Source organism: Oncorhynchus keta, chromosome 12 (genome assembly GCF_023373465.1).
Source record: "Oncorhynchus keta strain PuntledgeMale-10-30-2019 chromosome 12, Oket_V2, whole genome shotgun sequence".
Classification (NCBI taxonomy): Eukaryota; Metazoa; Chordata; class Actinopteri; order Salmoniformes; family Salmonidae; genus Oncorhynchus; species Oncorhynchus keta.
In genome coordinates this window covers 49,807,293-49,822,257 of record NC_068432.1, presented here as the reverse complement: position 1 = coordinate 49,822,257, position 14,965 = coordinate 49,807,293, and the positions used below count along the sequence as shown (strand labels likewise).

The 14,965-nt window shown below is 43.8% G+C and overlaps 1 protein-coding gene across 4 annotated transcripts in view; it reads right to left on the bottom strand.

Annotated features, from left to right (window-relative positions):
- The window catches only part of ptpn13 (protein tyrosine phosphatase non-receptor type 13), a 178,994-nt gene that overhangs the window by 36,776 nt on the left and 127,253 nt on the right, over nt 1–14,965 (bottom strand). For all 4 annotated transcript variants that reach the window (XM_052458562.1, XM_052458564.1, XM_052458563.1 and 1 more), the window contains exons 16-23: nt 14,046–14,228; nt 9,934–10,096; nt 9,532–9,683; nt 9,258–9,404; nt 8,926–9,065; nt 5,252–5,364; nt 791–880; nt 261–368 (exon numbers count right to left, since the gene is read on the bottom strand). In XM_052458562.1, coding sequence (XP_052314522.1) covers nt 261–368; nt 791–880; nt 5,252–5,364; nt 8,926–9,065; nt 9,258–9,404; nt 9,532–9,683; nt 9,934–10,096; nt 14,046–14,228 — 1,096 coding nt within the window. The remainder of the gene's footprint in view (nt 1–260; nt 369–790; nt 881–5,251; nt 5,365–8,925; nt 9,066–9,257; nt 9,405–9,531; nt 9,684–9,933; nt 10,097–14,045; nt 14,229–14,965) is intronic.

Here is a 14,965-nt window from a genome sequence, read left to right as displayed (position 1 = left end):
TTATTATTATCATCACACACTACATTATTATTATCATCACACACTACATTATTATTATCATCACACACTACATTATTATTATCATCACACACTACATTATTATTATCATCACACACTACATTATTATTATTATCATCACACACTATATTATTATTATTATTATCATCACACACTACATTATTATTATTATTATCATCACACACTACATTATTATTATCACACTATATTATTATAATACAATACATTGTTTTCTCACTGACCTGGCTTGAGGCAGCCGTTGATATCAGCAGGACCCCCAGGAATTATGGAGCTGATGAAGGTGCCAAGATCAACATGACCAGAGTTCTGCCCCTCTACTATCTGAAACCCTGTTGTAGACAGAGACAGCAGGTTAGTATGAACAGAGCAACAGACCAGAGTTTTGCCCCTGTAACATAACAAAATGTGGAAAAAGTCAAGGGGTCTGAATACTTTCCCGAAGGTACTGTAGCCCAATAGTGTTTCCCCTATGTTGGAGGTCCATCCATCACAGCTAAATGTTGTGGCGTGGTAGTTGGCAGCACTAAATGAGGCTGTTTTTGTCTGAGAGTCTTAGTGCACTTCTATGCAGTGCACCTGCTCTAGGCCTGAAAACCCTTCTGAAAGCAGTGGGACTAACCTCAGCCATTTATCAGTGTCTCTGTATCAACTCAGCCAGCTCTATTCCAGCTCCCATGGATCTATTGCTTCCCAATCTGTCAAACCCATCCCGACAATCTAAGCTACACCACAGAGTAAGAGGGGAACTCACCCAGGCCAGACTTCACATCTTTCTTCAGACTGACCGTGGTAATCTCTCTCTCTGGGGAAGGCAAGGCATTCAGCGTCGTCTTCAGGGAACCTTGGTAAAACGCCATCCAAGGAGAAGCATTTACTTAGCTTTACAGAAGTGTGTATATAAAGCTTCCGAAAACTAGATCATGTATGTGGTACGAAAATGAATGCACTCACTACTGTAAGTCGCTCTGGATAAGTATGTCTGCTAAATGTCTAAAATGGTACTCAGGGCTCTAAAGTACAACCAATTTGGTCACATATGCGACTAAATATTTTGCTGTGTGACCAGGAGTTTTATTTGGAGAGCACTGTGTAACTATGAAGAAAAAAACAATCCCAGATAACAAATCAGGTCAAATGAGCTGACCCATATTATGGGTCCAACATCCTCTGCTTCCTGTCGCAGATCGCCATGACCACATGTTCTAAAACTGCTCTCGCGTTGACATAGTTAACCATTTGTTCAGTCGCGTTACTTCATCGTCTCTCTGTCTACAACAGGGTTTCAGATAGTAGAGGGGCAGAACTCTGGTCTGTTGCTCTGTTCATACTAACCTGCTGTCTCTCTGTTCATACTAACCTGCTGTCTCTCTGTTCATACTAACCTGCTGTCTCTCTGTTCATACTAACCTGCTGTCTCTCTGTCTACAACAGGGTTTCAGATAGTAGAGGGGCAGAACTCTGGTCTGTTGCTCTGTTCATACTAACCTGCTGTCTCTGTCTACAACAGGGTTTCAGATAGTAGAGGGGCAGAACTCTGGTCTGTTGCTCTGTTCATACTAACCTGCTGTCTCTCTGTTCATACTAACCTGCTGTCTCTCTGTCTACAACTTGGTTTCAGATAGTAGGGGGGCAGAACTCTGGTCTGTTGCTCTGTTCATACTAACCTGCTGTCTCTGTCTACAACAGGGTTTCAGATAGTAGAGGGGCAGAACTCTGGTCTGTTGCTCTGTTCATACTAACCTGCTGTCTCTGTCTACAACAGGGTTTCAGATAGTAGAGGGGCAGAACTCTGGTCTGTTGCTCTGTTCATACTAACCTGCTGTCTCTCTGTTCATACTAACCTGCTGTCTCTCTGTTCATACTAACCTGCTGTCTCTCTGTTCATACTAACCTGCTGTCTCTCTGTTCATACTAACCTGCTGTCTCTGTCTACAACAGGGTTTCAGATAGTAGAGGGGCAGAACTCTGGTCTGTTGCTCTGTTCATACTAACCTGCTGTCTCTGTCTACAACAGGGTTTCAGATAGTAGAGGGGCAGAACTCTGGTCTGTTGCTCTGTTCATACTAACCTGCTGTCTCTCTGTTCATACTAACCTGCTGTCTCTCTGTCTACAACTTGGTTTCAGATAGTAGGGGGGCAGAACTCTGGTCTGTTGCTCTGTTCATACTAACCTGCTGTCTCTGTCTACAACAGGGTTTCAGATAGTAGAGGGGCAGAACTCTGGTCTGTTGCTCTGTTCATACTAACCTGCTGTCTCTGTCTACAACAGGGTTTCAGATAGTAGAGGGGCAGAACTCTGGTCTGTTGCTCTGTTCATACTAACCTGCTGTCTCTCTGTCTACAACAGGGTTTCAGATAGTAGAGGGGCAGAACTCTGGTCATGCTGATCTTGTTGCAGTTACTTACACCATTTGTTCAGTCGTGTTACTTCATTGCTAGCTACCTAACTACCTGGTAACTTTACCAGTACATTCACAGGGGTGGGGGGGGGCACAGAAAGTAAGGAAGAGGGTTATCTTCTTCAGAAGCTCAATGATCATAGCAATGAATGAATGACAGATTTCTTGCATGTCATCATCACAAATCTGATGTTTTTATTATTCTATTATTATTATACTTAATTATAATTATTATAATAATAACATTAATAATAATGCCGTCCTTTTTCTCCCCAATTTTCATGATAACGATCTTGTCTCATCGCTGCAACTCCCGAACGGGCTCGGGAGAGGCGAAAGGTTAAGTCATGCGTCCTCTGAAACATGACCCACCAAGCCGCGTTTCTTAACACCGGCTCGCTTAACCCGGACGGACGCCAGCCGCACCAATGTGTCTGAGGACATTTAACATTTACATTTAAGTCATTTAGCAGACGCTCTTATCCAGAGCGACTTACAAATTGGTGCATTCACCTTATGACATCCAGTGGAACAGCCACTTTACAATAGTGCATCTAAATCTTTTAAGGGGGGGGGTGAGAAGGATTACTTTATGAGGAAACACCGTTCAACCGATGACCTGCAGGCGCCCGGCCCGCCACAAGGAGTCGCTAGAGTGCGATGTACATTTAAACAGTACCACTATCAAATCAAAACATCAAGGCTGCATTCAGTTGACTGAGGATTTCCTGTCCTACTGACCATAACATGTTGAATAAGAAGATGCGTGTTGCTGGACCCTGGGTAACCTAATAACACACTATGGTGAGCACATCACTCCGCAAGATTAATGACCCACATGATTAAATACATGAAGTGTGAATGGACAGCATTATCTGTTGTGGGTGTGTGTCTGTAGGCATTCTCTCTGGTGTATCACAGAGACTGGTGAAATGCATCGCTCTGCTCTCTAACTGGGAGCAGCCTGTATGTATGACACATTGAAGAGGTTTAAACAGGCTGATAGCTTGGGCACATCTATATATCACTGTCATCCAGCACAACAGAAGCAGTGTGTGTGTGCGTGTGTGTGGGCCAGTGGCTAATGGGAGCGAGATAACACAGGCTAAGCGAGGGTAAAAAGGTCACGATACATTCTGGTGCCAAGCATGAGGCTGTTCAACTGGGGAGCCCTGGTCCAATTTAGTGCACTATATAGGGAATAGGGTGCCATTTTGGCCACACATGGGGAACAGAAGCCAGAGTTACGGAACTCTACCAATGAGACTTAGTGTTGTTGCAGTTACTTACACCTATATAACTGAGGCTAAATACAGCTTAAAACCCACACTCACGAGACTGATAAGTGTCCCAAATAGCGAACCTATTCCCTTTATAGTGCACTATAAAGGGAATAGGGTAGTAGTGCACTATAAAGGGAATAGGTTAGTAGTGGACTATAAAGGGAATAGGGTAGTAGTGGACTATAAAGGGAATAGGGTAGTCGTGGACTATAGGGAATAGGTTAGTAGTGGACTATAAAGGGAATAGGGTAGTAGTGCACTATAAAGGGAATAAGGTAGTAATGCACTATAAAGGGAATAGGGTAGTCGTGGACTATAGGGAATAGGTTAGTAGTGGACTATAAAGGGAATAGGGTAGTCGTGGACTATAGGGAATAGGTTAGTAGTGGACTATAAAGGGAATAGGGTAGTCGTGGACTATAGGGAATAGGTTAGTAGTGGACTATAAAGGGAATAGGTTAGTAGTGCACTATAAAGGGAATAAGGTAGTAGTGCACTATAAAGGGAATAGGGTAGTAGTGCACTATGAAGGGAATAGGGTAGTAGTGCACTATAAAGGGAATAGGTTAGTAGTGGACTATGAAGGGAATAGGTTAGTAGTGGACTATGAAGGGAATAGGTTAGTAGTGGACTATGAAGGGAATAGGTTAGTAGTGGACTATAAAGGAAATAGGTTAGTAGTGCACTATGAAGGGAATAGGTTAGTAGTGGACTATAAAGGGAATAGGTTAGTAGTGGACTAAAGGGAATAGGTTAGTAGTGGACTATAAAGGGAATAGGGTAGTAGTGCACTATAAAGGGAATAAGGTAGTAATGCACTATAAAGGGAATAGGGTAGTCGTGGACTATAGGGAATAGGTTAGTAGTGGACTATAAAGGGAATAGGGTAGTCGTGGACTATAGGGAATAGGTTAGTAGTGGACTATAAAGGGAATAGGTTAGTAGTGCACTATAAAGGGAATAAGGTAGTAGTGCACTATAAAGGGAATAGGGTAGTAGTGCACTATGAAGGGAATAGGGTAGTAGTGCACTATAAAGGGAATAGGTTAGTAGTGGACTATGAAGGGAATAGGTTAGTAGTGGACTATGAAGGGAATAGGTTAGTAGTGGACTATGAAGGGAATAGGTTAGTAGTGCACTATGAAGGGAATAGGTTAGTAGTGGACTATAAAGGGAATAGGTTAGTAGTGGACTAAAGGGAATAGGTTAGTAGTGGACTATAAAGGGAATAGGGTAGTAGTGCACTATAAAGGGAATAGGTTAGTAGTGCACTATAAAGGGAATAGGGTAGTAGTGGACTAAAGGGAATAGGGTAGTCGTGGACTATAAAGAGACAGGCGCTGTCAGAGCTCACACCTGGAAAGCTCACACCGGAATACAAGAAACATCCTCACATGGTTACTAGACGATACATGGACAATGTTCACACAGACAGACAGTGTTGGTACTGCCAAGGTCAATGTCAAAGCAAACAACAAAAAACAGAAAGACAAGCACAGCATGTCTCATAGCAACCAGAAAAAGACTGACCTACGACATCAGCATGTCCGGTCTCTTCCACGGAGGAGGAGGAGTCAGACTGTTTCTGGAAGCTCTTAAGACTCCAGGCGGTGCTGCCGTGCGATGCTGAGGAGCCAAACCTTCTGTTGAGGAGAGAGAGAGGAGAGAGAAAGAGAGGAGGGAGAGAGAGAAAGGAAGGAGAAAGAGCATTAACACCCTTCTACAGAGCCCCTACAGAGCAGAGTATGATCTTTTTGTTACTGGTCTGGGACAGCCCAAACAATACTGCTGTATTAAAAGAGAAAGTCTTAGGCTAGAACTAACTCCATATTCAGATGGTAGTTAATCTGTCTGGAAGCAAAAACAACACAGACTTTGGCTAAACAATCCCCTTCACAAATGAACATGATGTTAATATGAAGCCCTGTTCTAGTCTATGGGTCAGAACCAAACACCTTTTTAATAAGAACAGAGCAGAACGTCTTTCCATTCCAAAAAGCTTCAAAACAAAATCCGGTGGGAGGAAGATATGAGGGAAGACAAAGTACTGTCAACTCAGCACTGAACCAGAAAGGCCCTCCCTCGCCTCTCCTCCCCTAGAGGGCTAATTAAAGGCATGACTAGACATAGACTAGAACACTCACTGATCCACAGACAAAGGAATGAAGATATATTACACAGTAAAAAAAATAGTCTGCTGTGGTGCTGAAGGTAGGCAAGCCCTGCCCAAAGTAAACAGCCTGTTACTCAGGCCCAGAAGCTAGGATATGTTTTGGACAGAAAACTCTGAAGTTTCTAAAACTGTTAAAATAATGTCTGTGAGTATAACAGAACTGATTTGTCGGGTGAAACCCCGAGCACAATCAATCCAGGGAGAAAAAGAAAAATGGACTGCACGCTCAGTGTTGTTTTTCTCTGGTATTGGAAATTTATTCCATCTCAAATTTGATAGATTATTTACATTTTAAGGTTGGATTAGAAACAATAGAGAACCCAACTTTGTTTGAAATGTTTGGACCAGGTTTACAGGTAAATCATAAGATACTTTGTAGTCATGTTTGGCCGGTGTATTTCTGAATCAAACGCGCCAAATAAATGGACATTTTGGGGATATGAAGAAGGAATTTATCGAACAAAACGACCATTCATTGTTTAACAGACATTTGAGACATTTTTTTTGCAAAGGTAGGCGATTTATTTTATTGCCATTTCTGACTTTCGTTATGCATCTGTTTGGTTGGAAAATGGTTTATGCTTTCGTATGCGGGGCGCTGTCCTCAGATAATCGCATGGTGTGCTTTTGCCGTAAAGCCTTTTTGAAATCGGACACTGCGGCTGGATTAACAAGAAGTTACGCTTTATTTTTGATGTATGACACTTCATGAAAGTTATATATTTATATTTCTGTAATTTGAATCTATCCCGTTAAACAGTTTGACCGGATGTTTTCAAGTCAAAACTTAAAATTATAAACATTCATCCATGCTGTCAACCCAGCATGATTTGATCCTTAACTCAGAACTGGGAAATCTGATTTCAGTGAGTTCAAGACAAATAGTAACTCAGGGGGGAAAAAACTAACTCCGACTGGGACGTTTTGAACGGTCACCCAACTCAAAATTGTAAGTGGGGAACTCGGGCCTCTTTCTAGAGCTACTACCTGAAGATCACTGACGTCATGATTCCAAGTGGGGAACTCGGGCCTCTTTCTAGAGCTACTACCTGAAGATCACTGATGTCATGATTCCAAGTGGGGAACTCGGGCCTCTTTCTAGAGCTACTACCTGAAGATCACTGACATCATCATGATTGGACCTTGTTCCCCCCCTCCCCCTAAGAGTTCCCAGTTGTCTTGAAAGCACCATAATTTCTGAGAATACCCAACTTTGATTACAACATTTGCCCACAAGAAGGAGCGCCGCACCACCTTCTTGTTCAAGTGAGCACAACAAGATGAGTCCAAAAATGTATTGTATGCTGCTGCATAAATTATGTAATTTTCCAGGGAGATATGTATACGGTAGCTAAGAAAGTAATACTAAGTGTATGTTGTGTAGTAAGCTGTTAGTAGCCTCACCCTAACAATTTGGTCTATTTTCCCCTCTTAATTTCACCTAATGTTCTGACTTGGTGTTGCACATGTAGCCTAAAGCCTGTTTTAGAGAAATGTAATCATTGAATATTGTAAGAGATTTCATTGTCTGCTTAGATGCCCCCTTTAGTTATCCTACGCTTCTGACTTGGTGTACAGGGAGAACACTATTGCCTATGTTCTGAATTCTGGCGCTGTACATTTCAAAAGTGCTGGTCAAATTGTTATATTGACTACGTCCATCCTAGCTCGCGCATTAGTGCCTTAATCGAAATTATGGATGGCCTCTTACCCGCTTGTTGGCCTCTTATGCCATAGTTTGTACATCTCAATTGTCAGTAGAAACCACATTTGTTTAAGTCAGCCATTTCAACTATGTTTTTTTTAAAGCAGTAAAAGAGGCTGAATGAACTGCTTCAAGACTCCATTCCACTGTTGCAGTGGTAATGTGTTGGGACTGCTGTTGGGAGTCTGCAGTCGGGACAGCTTTATATGTAGGCCCTAACAGTTTGGTGCAATTAATGTATTGTTTAGTGTTGTGACTTTGCTGGCATTCACCCCCCCCCATTTGTTTGTTTGTTTGTTTGTTTGCCCCACCAAGATTTACATGTTAAAATCACCCGCGGCCCAGTCAGGACGACACAATGCTGTCTGCTGCAATAATAACCATCTTTATTCAAATGCTTGGGATGTTTCTATGGAGCACCTAAACATTGCCTGACAAAGTCTGATTCTGCTTTCAATGAAGAGTAGGCTAGAGAAGGAAGCAGAACACTTGAAAAGAGCTGGGATTGGCCTGGCAGGTAGCCAAGTGGTTAGAGCGTTGGGCCAGTAACCGAAATGTTGCTGGATCGAATCCCCGAGCCGACAAGGTAAAAATGTGTCGTTCTGCCCCTGAACAAGGCAGTTAACCCACTGTTCCCCGGTAGGCCACCATTGTAAGTAAGAATTTGTTCTTAACTGACTTGCCTAGTTAAATAAAAGCATTGTTATTGACTAAGCATTTCACTGTTAGTCTACACCTGTTGTTTACAAAGCATGTGACTAATAAAATGTGATGATTTGATTAGACCCAAACATGTGTCATGACTTCCGTAGTTGTTCCCTCTCCTTGTTCGGGCGGTGTTCGGCGGTCGACGTCACCGACCTTCTAGCCATCGCCGATCCACTTTTCATTTTCCATTGGTTTTGTCTTGTCTTCCATCACACCTGGTTCCAATCCCATCAATTACATGTTGTGTATTTAACCCTGTGTTTCCCCTCATGTCCTTGTCAGAGATTGTTTGTTGTATGTAGGTGTGTTATTTGTTCTGGTGTGCGATGGGTTTTGCTATTATGTTATTTTGGCATACTTTGGCTTTCGGCGTTTAAAAAAAAAAGTTTATTAAACAGCTCTTTTTTGACCAAGTTCATTCTTCTGCGCCTGACTTCCCTGCCACCAGTACGCACCACATCACAACATGTCATTTTCCTAAATGTTTTATCGTTACGGTAACATATACCGTAAGCCATCTTCTAAATCAATATCAGGGGAAGTGTTCTGGATCATCGAATGGTCTCTCCCTTTAACTAAAGAGGCTTAGGTAAAGCACTTAAGGTATAGGTGACTCACCTATCCTGCTGGTAAGCTACAGAGATGGAGTCTGTGTCTGAGCTGGCTCGGTGGTGGGAGTCCGCGAGCTGGGCATGGTTCACAGCAGACTGAGACTGGCTGTTGAAGGACACTGCACGGTGCTCTGGCGATTCAGGCACCTTGGATAGAGCCATACATGGATAGATCAATATTGTAATAGCTGCTTGGATGGAACTTTATTCATCTCAGATGGGAAAATGTCATATAGCAGTAGATAAAAACACGCACAACAAAAATAATAACACACAAAGTCAAGAGCCATAAGAAGAGCCATAGCTTCCATAAGACAGCATGATTAAATGGCATCATACCTGGCCCAGGTTGTGGTGTGATCTGCTCATCATTAACCGGGCATTGGAAGGGTGGTGGTGGTGGGGGCCGAGGCCGGAGTTGAACCCAGGGAAGAGCACCTCTTCCTGGGCATGGAGCCGGCCGCCAGGGGCTTTGTTCAGGGCCACCTGAGAACACTTTTGTTATTTTTTTTTCACAAAAAAAAAAACGGATGGAATTAAAACTACACACCACAAAGAAAAGAGGAACTGGGGATTGGACCGGGGATTCCTACAGATGTAAAACATCAATTACCTCTGAGTAGGAAATCCTCTTCAGGTCTGAGTCTGAGTGTGCGGAGCGGGCTGAGGAGCTAGGGGTCAGGCTGGCAGAGCTCACGGCCCTCCCTATCCCCTCCACCCCCCCCTGACCCAGAGAGTACTGCAAAAGGTTCAATGGAGAGTTCTCTGTGAAACAGGGAGAAGTACCAGGTCGAATATTATGAGAACACTTTATCAGGGGGTCTTAAATGCTAAATCTTATACAATAATTCATATAACTGAAATGTAAAGTAAAAGGCTAACTAAAATGTATGTCTCCACCCCATAAGTAGGTCTAATAGAATCAGTTAAATTGTTCTACTGTTTAGGATGAGGACATGTGACAAAGCTCATGTAGACATGCTGTCGTTAAGTTCACCATCTCCCTCTGTCTCACCTAAGTCCTGCAGCTCCTGGTTGTTCTGCCGGGCCTTCATCTGGAGGTGGAACTTGTGCTGAGCAGAGCAGAGGCACAGCAGGTACTGACAGGTCTTGTTGCTGTCTGTCTGGAACAGGTGTTTGATCCCGTCTGACGTGTTCTGAAGACAGATTTTCTTCTTCTGCAGAGAAACAGACGGATAAGTAAAGTGAGTGAGAGCAATACACCAAACACGGGGAAGAAACTGGCATTTCAATGAGTGAAGAAGAAACAGGGTACATTAATGCAGAACAAACAGGGCACATTAATGCAGAACAAACAGGGCACATTAATGCAGAACAAACAGGGCACATTAATGCAGAACAAACAGGGCACATTAATGCAGAACAAACAGGGCACATTAATGCAGAAGAAACAGGGCACATTAATGCAGAAGAAACAGGGCACATTAATGCAGTAGAAACAGGGCACATTAATGCAGAAGAAACAGGGCACATTAATGCAGAAGAAACAGGGTACATTAATGCAGTAGAAACAACATTAATGCAGAAGAAACAGGGCACATTAATGCAGTAGAAACAGGGCACATTAATGCAGTAGAAAATGCAGTAGAAACGGGTACATTAATGCAGTAGAAACACATTAATGCAGTAGAAACGGGGCACATTAATGCAGAAGAAACAGGGCACATTAATGCAGTAGAAACAGGGCACATTAATGCATTAATGCAGTAGAAACAGGGTACATTAATGCAGTAGAAACAGGGCACATTAATGCAGAAGAAACAGGGCACATTAATGCAGTAGAAACAGGGCACATTAATGCAGAAGAAACAGGGCACATTAATGCAGAAGAAACAGGGCACATTAATGCAGTAGAAACAGGGCACATTAATGCAGAAGAAACAGGGCACATTAATGCAGTAGAAACGGGGCACATTAATGCAGTAGAAACAGGGCACATTAATGCAGTAGAAACAGGGTACATTAATGCAGTAGAAACGGGGCACATTAATGCAGAAGAAACGGGGCACATTAATGCAGTAGAAACAGGGCACATTAATGCAGTAGAAACAGGGCACATTAATGCAGTAGAAACAGGGCACATTAATGCAGTAGAAACGGGGCACATTAATGCAGAAGAAACAGGGCACATTAATGCAGTAGAAACAGGGCACATTAATGCAGTAGAAACAGGGCACATTAATGCAGAAGAAACGGGGCACATTAATGCAGTAGAAACAGGGCACATTAATGCAGTAGAAACAGGGCACATTAATGCAGTAGAAACAGGGCACATTAATGCAGAACAAACAGGGTACATTAATGCAGTAGAAACAGGGCACATTAATGCAGAACAAACAGGGCACATTAATGCAGTAGAAACAGGGCACATTAATGCAGTAGAAACAGGGCACATTAATGCAGAACAAACAGGGTACATTAATGCAGAACAAACAGGGCACATTAATGCAGAACAAACAGGGCACATTAATGCAGAACAAACAGGGCACATTAATGCAGAAGAAACAGGGCACATTAATGCAGAAGAAACAGGGTACATTAATGCAGTAGAAACAGGGCACATTAATGCAGAAGAAACAGGGCACATTAATGCAGTAGAAACAGGGCACATTAATGCAGTAGAAACAGGGCACATTAATGCAGAAGAAACGGGGCACATTAATGCAGAAGAAACGGGGCACATTAATGCAGTAGAAACAGGGCACATTAATGCAGTAGAAACAGGGCACATTAATGCAGTAGAAACAGGGCACATTAATGCAGAACAAACAGGGTACATTAATGCAGTAGAAACAGGGCACATTAATGCAGAACAAACAGGGCACATTAATGCAGTAGAAACAGGGCACATTAATGCAGTAGAAACAGGGCACATTAATGCAGAACAAACAGGGTACATTAATGCAGAACAAACAGGGTACATTAATGCAGAACAAACAGGGCACATTAATGCAGAACAAACAGGGCACATTAATGCAGAAGAAACAGGGCACATTAATGCAGAAGAAACAGGGCACATTAATGCAGAAGAAACAGGGCACATTAATGCAGAAGAAACAGGGTACATTAATGCAGAAGAAACAGGGCACATTAATGCAGAAGAAACAGGGCACATTAATGCAGAAGAAACAGGGCACATTAATGCAGTAGAAACAGGGCACATTAATGCAGTAGAAACAGGGCACATTAATGCAGAAGAAACAGGGTACATTAATGCAGTAGAAACAGGGCACATTAATGCAGTAGAAACAGGGCACATTAATGCAGAACAAACAGGGTACATTAATGCAGAACAAACAGGGTACATTAATGCAGAAGAAACAGGGTACATTAATGCAGAAGAAACAGGGCACATTAATGCAGAAGAAACAGGGTACATTAATGCAGTAGAAACAGGGCACATTAATGCAGAACAAACAGGGTACATTAATGCAGTAGAAACAGGGCACATTAATGCAGAAGAAACAGGGCACATTAATGCAGAAGAAACAACATTAATGCAGTAGAAACAGGGCACATTAATGCAGTAGAAACAGGGCACATTAATGCAGAACAAACAGGGCACATTAATGCAGTAGAAACAGGGCACATTAATGCAGTAGAAACAGGGCACATTAATGCAGAACAAACAGGGTACATTAATGCAGAACAAACAGGGTACATTAATGCAGAAGAAACAGGACACATTAATGCAGAAGAAACAGGGCACATTAATACAGAAGAAACAGGTCACATTAATGCAGTAGAAACAGGGTACATTAATACAGTAGAAACAGGGTACATTAATACAGTAGAAACAGGGCACATTAATGCAGAAGAAACAGGGCACATTAATGCAGAACAAACAGGGCACATTAATACAGTAGAAACAGGGTACATTAATGCAGAAGAAACAGGGTACATTAATGCAGTAGAAACAGGGCACATTAATGCAGAACAAACAGGGTACATTAATGCAGAACAAACAGGGTACATTAATGCAGAACAAACAGGGTACATTAATGCAGAACAAACAGGGTACATTAATGCAGAAGAAACAGGGCACATTAATGCAGAAGAAACAGGGTACATTAATGCAGTAGAAACAGGGCACATTAATGCAGAACAAACAGGGTACATTAATGCAGTAGAAACAGGGCACATTAATGCAGAACAAACAGGGTACATTAATGCAGAAGAAACAGGGCACATTAATGCAGAAGAAACAGGGTAAAATGCAGAACAAACAGGGCACATTAATGCAGAAGAAACAGGGCACATTAATGCAGTAGAAACAGGTCACATTCATGCAGAAGAAACAGGGTACATTAATACAGTAGAAACAGGGTACATTAATACAGTAGAAACAGGGCACATTAATGCAGTAGAAACAGGGCACATTAATGCAGAAGAAACAGGGTACATTAATACAGTAGAAACAGGGCACAGTAATGCAGAACAAACAGGGCACATTAATGCAGAAGAAACAGGGCACATTAATGCAGAAGAAACAGGGCACATTAATGCAGAAGAAACAGGGCACATTACAAAGCAATGGGGCGGCAGGTAGCCTAGTGGTTAGAGTGTAGGGGCGGCAGGTAGCCTAGTGGTTAGAGTGTAGGGACGGCAGGTAGTCTAGTGGTTAGAGTGTAGGGACGGCAGGTAGCCTAGTGGTTAGAGTGTAGGGGCGGCAGGTAGTCTAGTGGTTAGAGTGTAGGGGCGGCAGGTAGTCTAGTGGTTAGAGTGTAGGGGCGGCAGGTAGTCTAGTGGTTAGAGTGTAGGGGCGGCAGGTAGCCTAGTGGTTAGAGTGTAGGGGCGGCAGGTAGTCTAGTGGTTAGAGTGTAGAGGTGGCAGGTAGTCTAGTGGTTAGAGTGTAGGGGCGGCAGGTAGTCTAGTGGTTAGAGTGTAGGGGCGGCAGGAAGCCTAGTGGTTAGAGTGTTGGGCCAGTAACCAAAAGGTTTCTGGATCGAATCCCCGAGCTTACAAGGTAAAAATAATTGTAATTCTGCCCCCTCACAGTTAACCCACTGTTCATAGGCTGTCATTGTAAATAAGAATTTGTCCTTAATTGACTTGCCTGGTTAAATAAAATTTTAATAAAACGAGTTCAGAGTGCAATACACTTACTGTGAAAGAAATCTTCTTGGTTTCTCTCCAGGGGAACCTTAGTACTGGGGTTCTGTTTCCATTCAGGACCTCAAAGATGAGGACACCCTTGGAGAAGACCCCTAGCATGATACCTGTCTGGGACCGCTTCTCAGGGAGGACACGGTGGAAGTGAACCCCGTACTCCGTCAGCCTCTGGCTCGCCTTCAGGAAAGAAAACAGGGATCAATCATAATTACGATCAACCATAACGTCTCCACCCCCTTGATGTTAACGCATCTTTACGTCATTTGACATGGTAGTTCAGTTACGCCATCTTGAAGCCTGGTCCTAGATCTGTGACCAGGCTAGGCTAGCCACCCGAGACCAGGCTAGCCTAGCCACCCGAGACCAGGCTAGGCTAGCCTAGCCACCCGAGACCAGGCTAGGCTAGCCACCCGAGACCAGGCTAGGCTAGCCACCCGAGACCAGGCTAGGCTAGCCACCCGAGACCAGGCTAGGCTGGGCTAGCCAGGCTAGGCTAGCTAGCCACCCGAGACCAGGCTAGGCTAGCCACCCGAGACCAGGCTAGGCTAGCCACCCGAGACCAGGCTAGGCTAGCCACCCGAGACCAGGCTAGGCTAGCCACCCGAGACCAGGCTAGGCTAGCCACCCGAGACCAGGCTAGGCTAGCCACCCGAGACCAGGCTAGGCTAGCCACCCGAGACCAGGCTAGGCTAGCCACCCGAGACCAGGCTAGGCTAGCCACCCGAGACCAGGCTAGGCTAGCCACCCGAGACCAGGCTAGGCTAGCCACCCGAGACCAGGCTAGGCTAGCCACCCGAGACCAGGCTAGGCTAGCCACCCGAGACCAGGCTAGGCTAGCCACCCGAGACCAGGCTAGGCTAGCCACCCGAGACCAGGCTAGGCTAGCCACCCGAGACCAGGCTAGGCTAGCCACC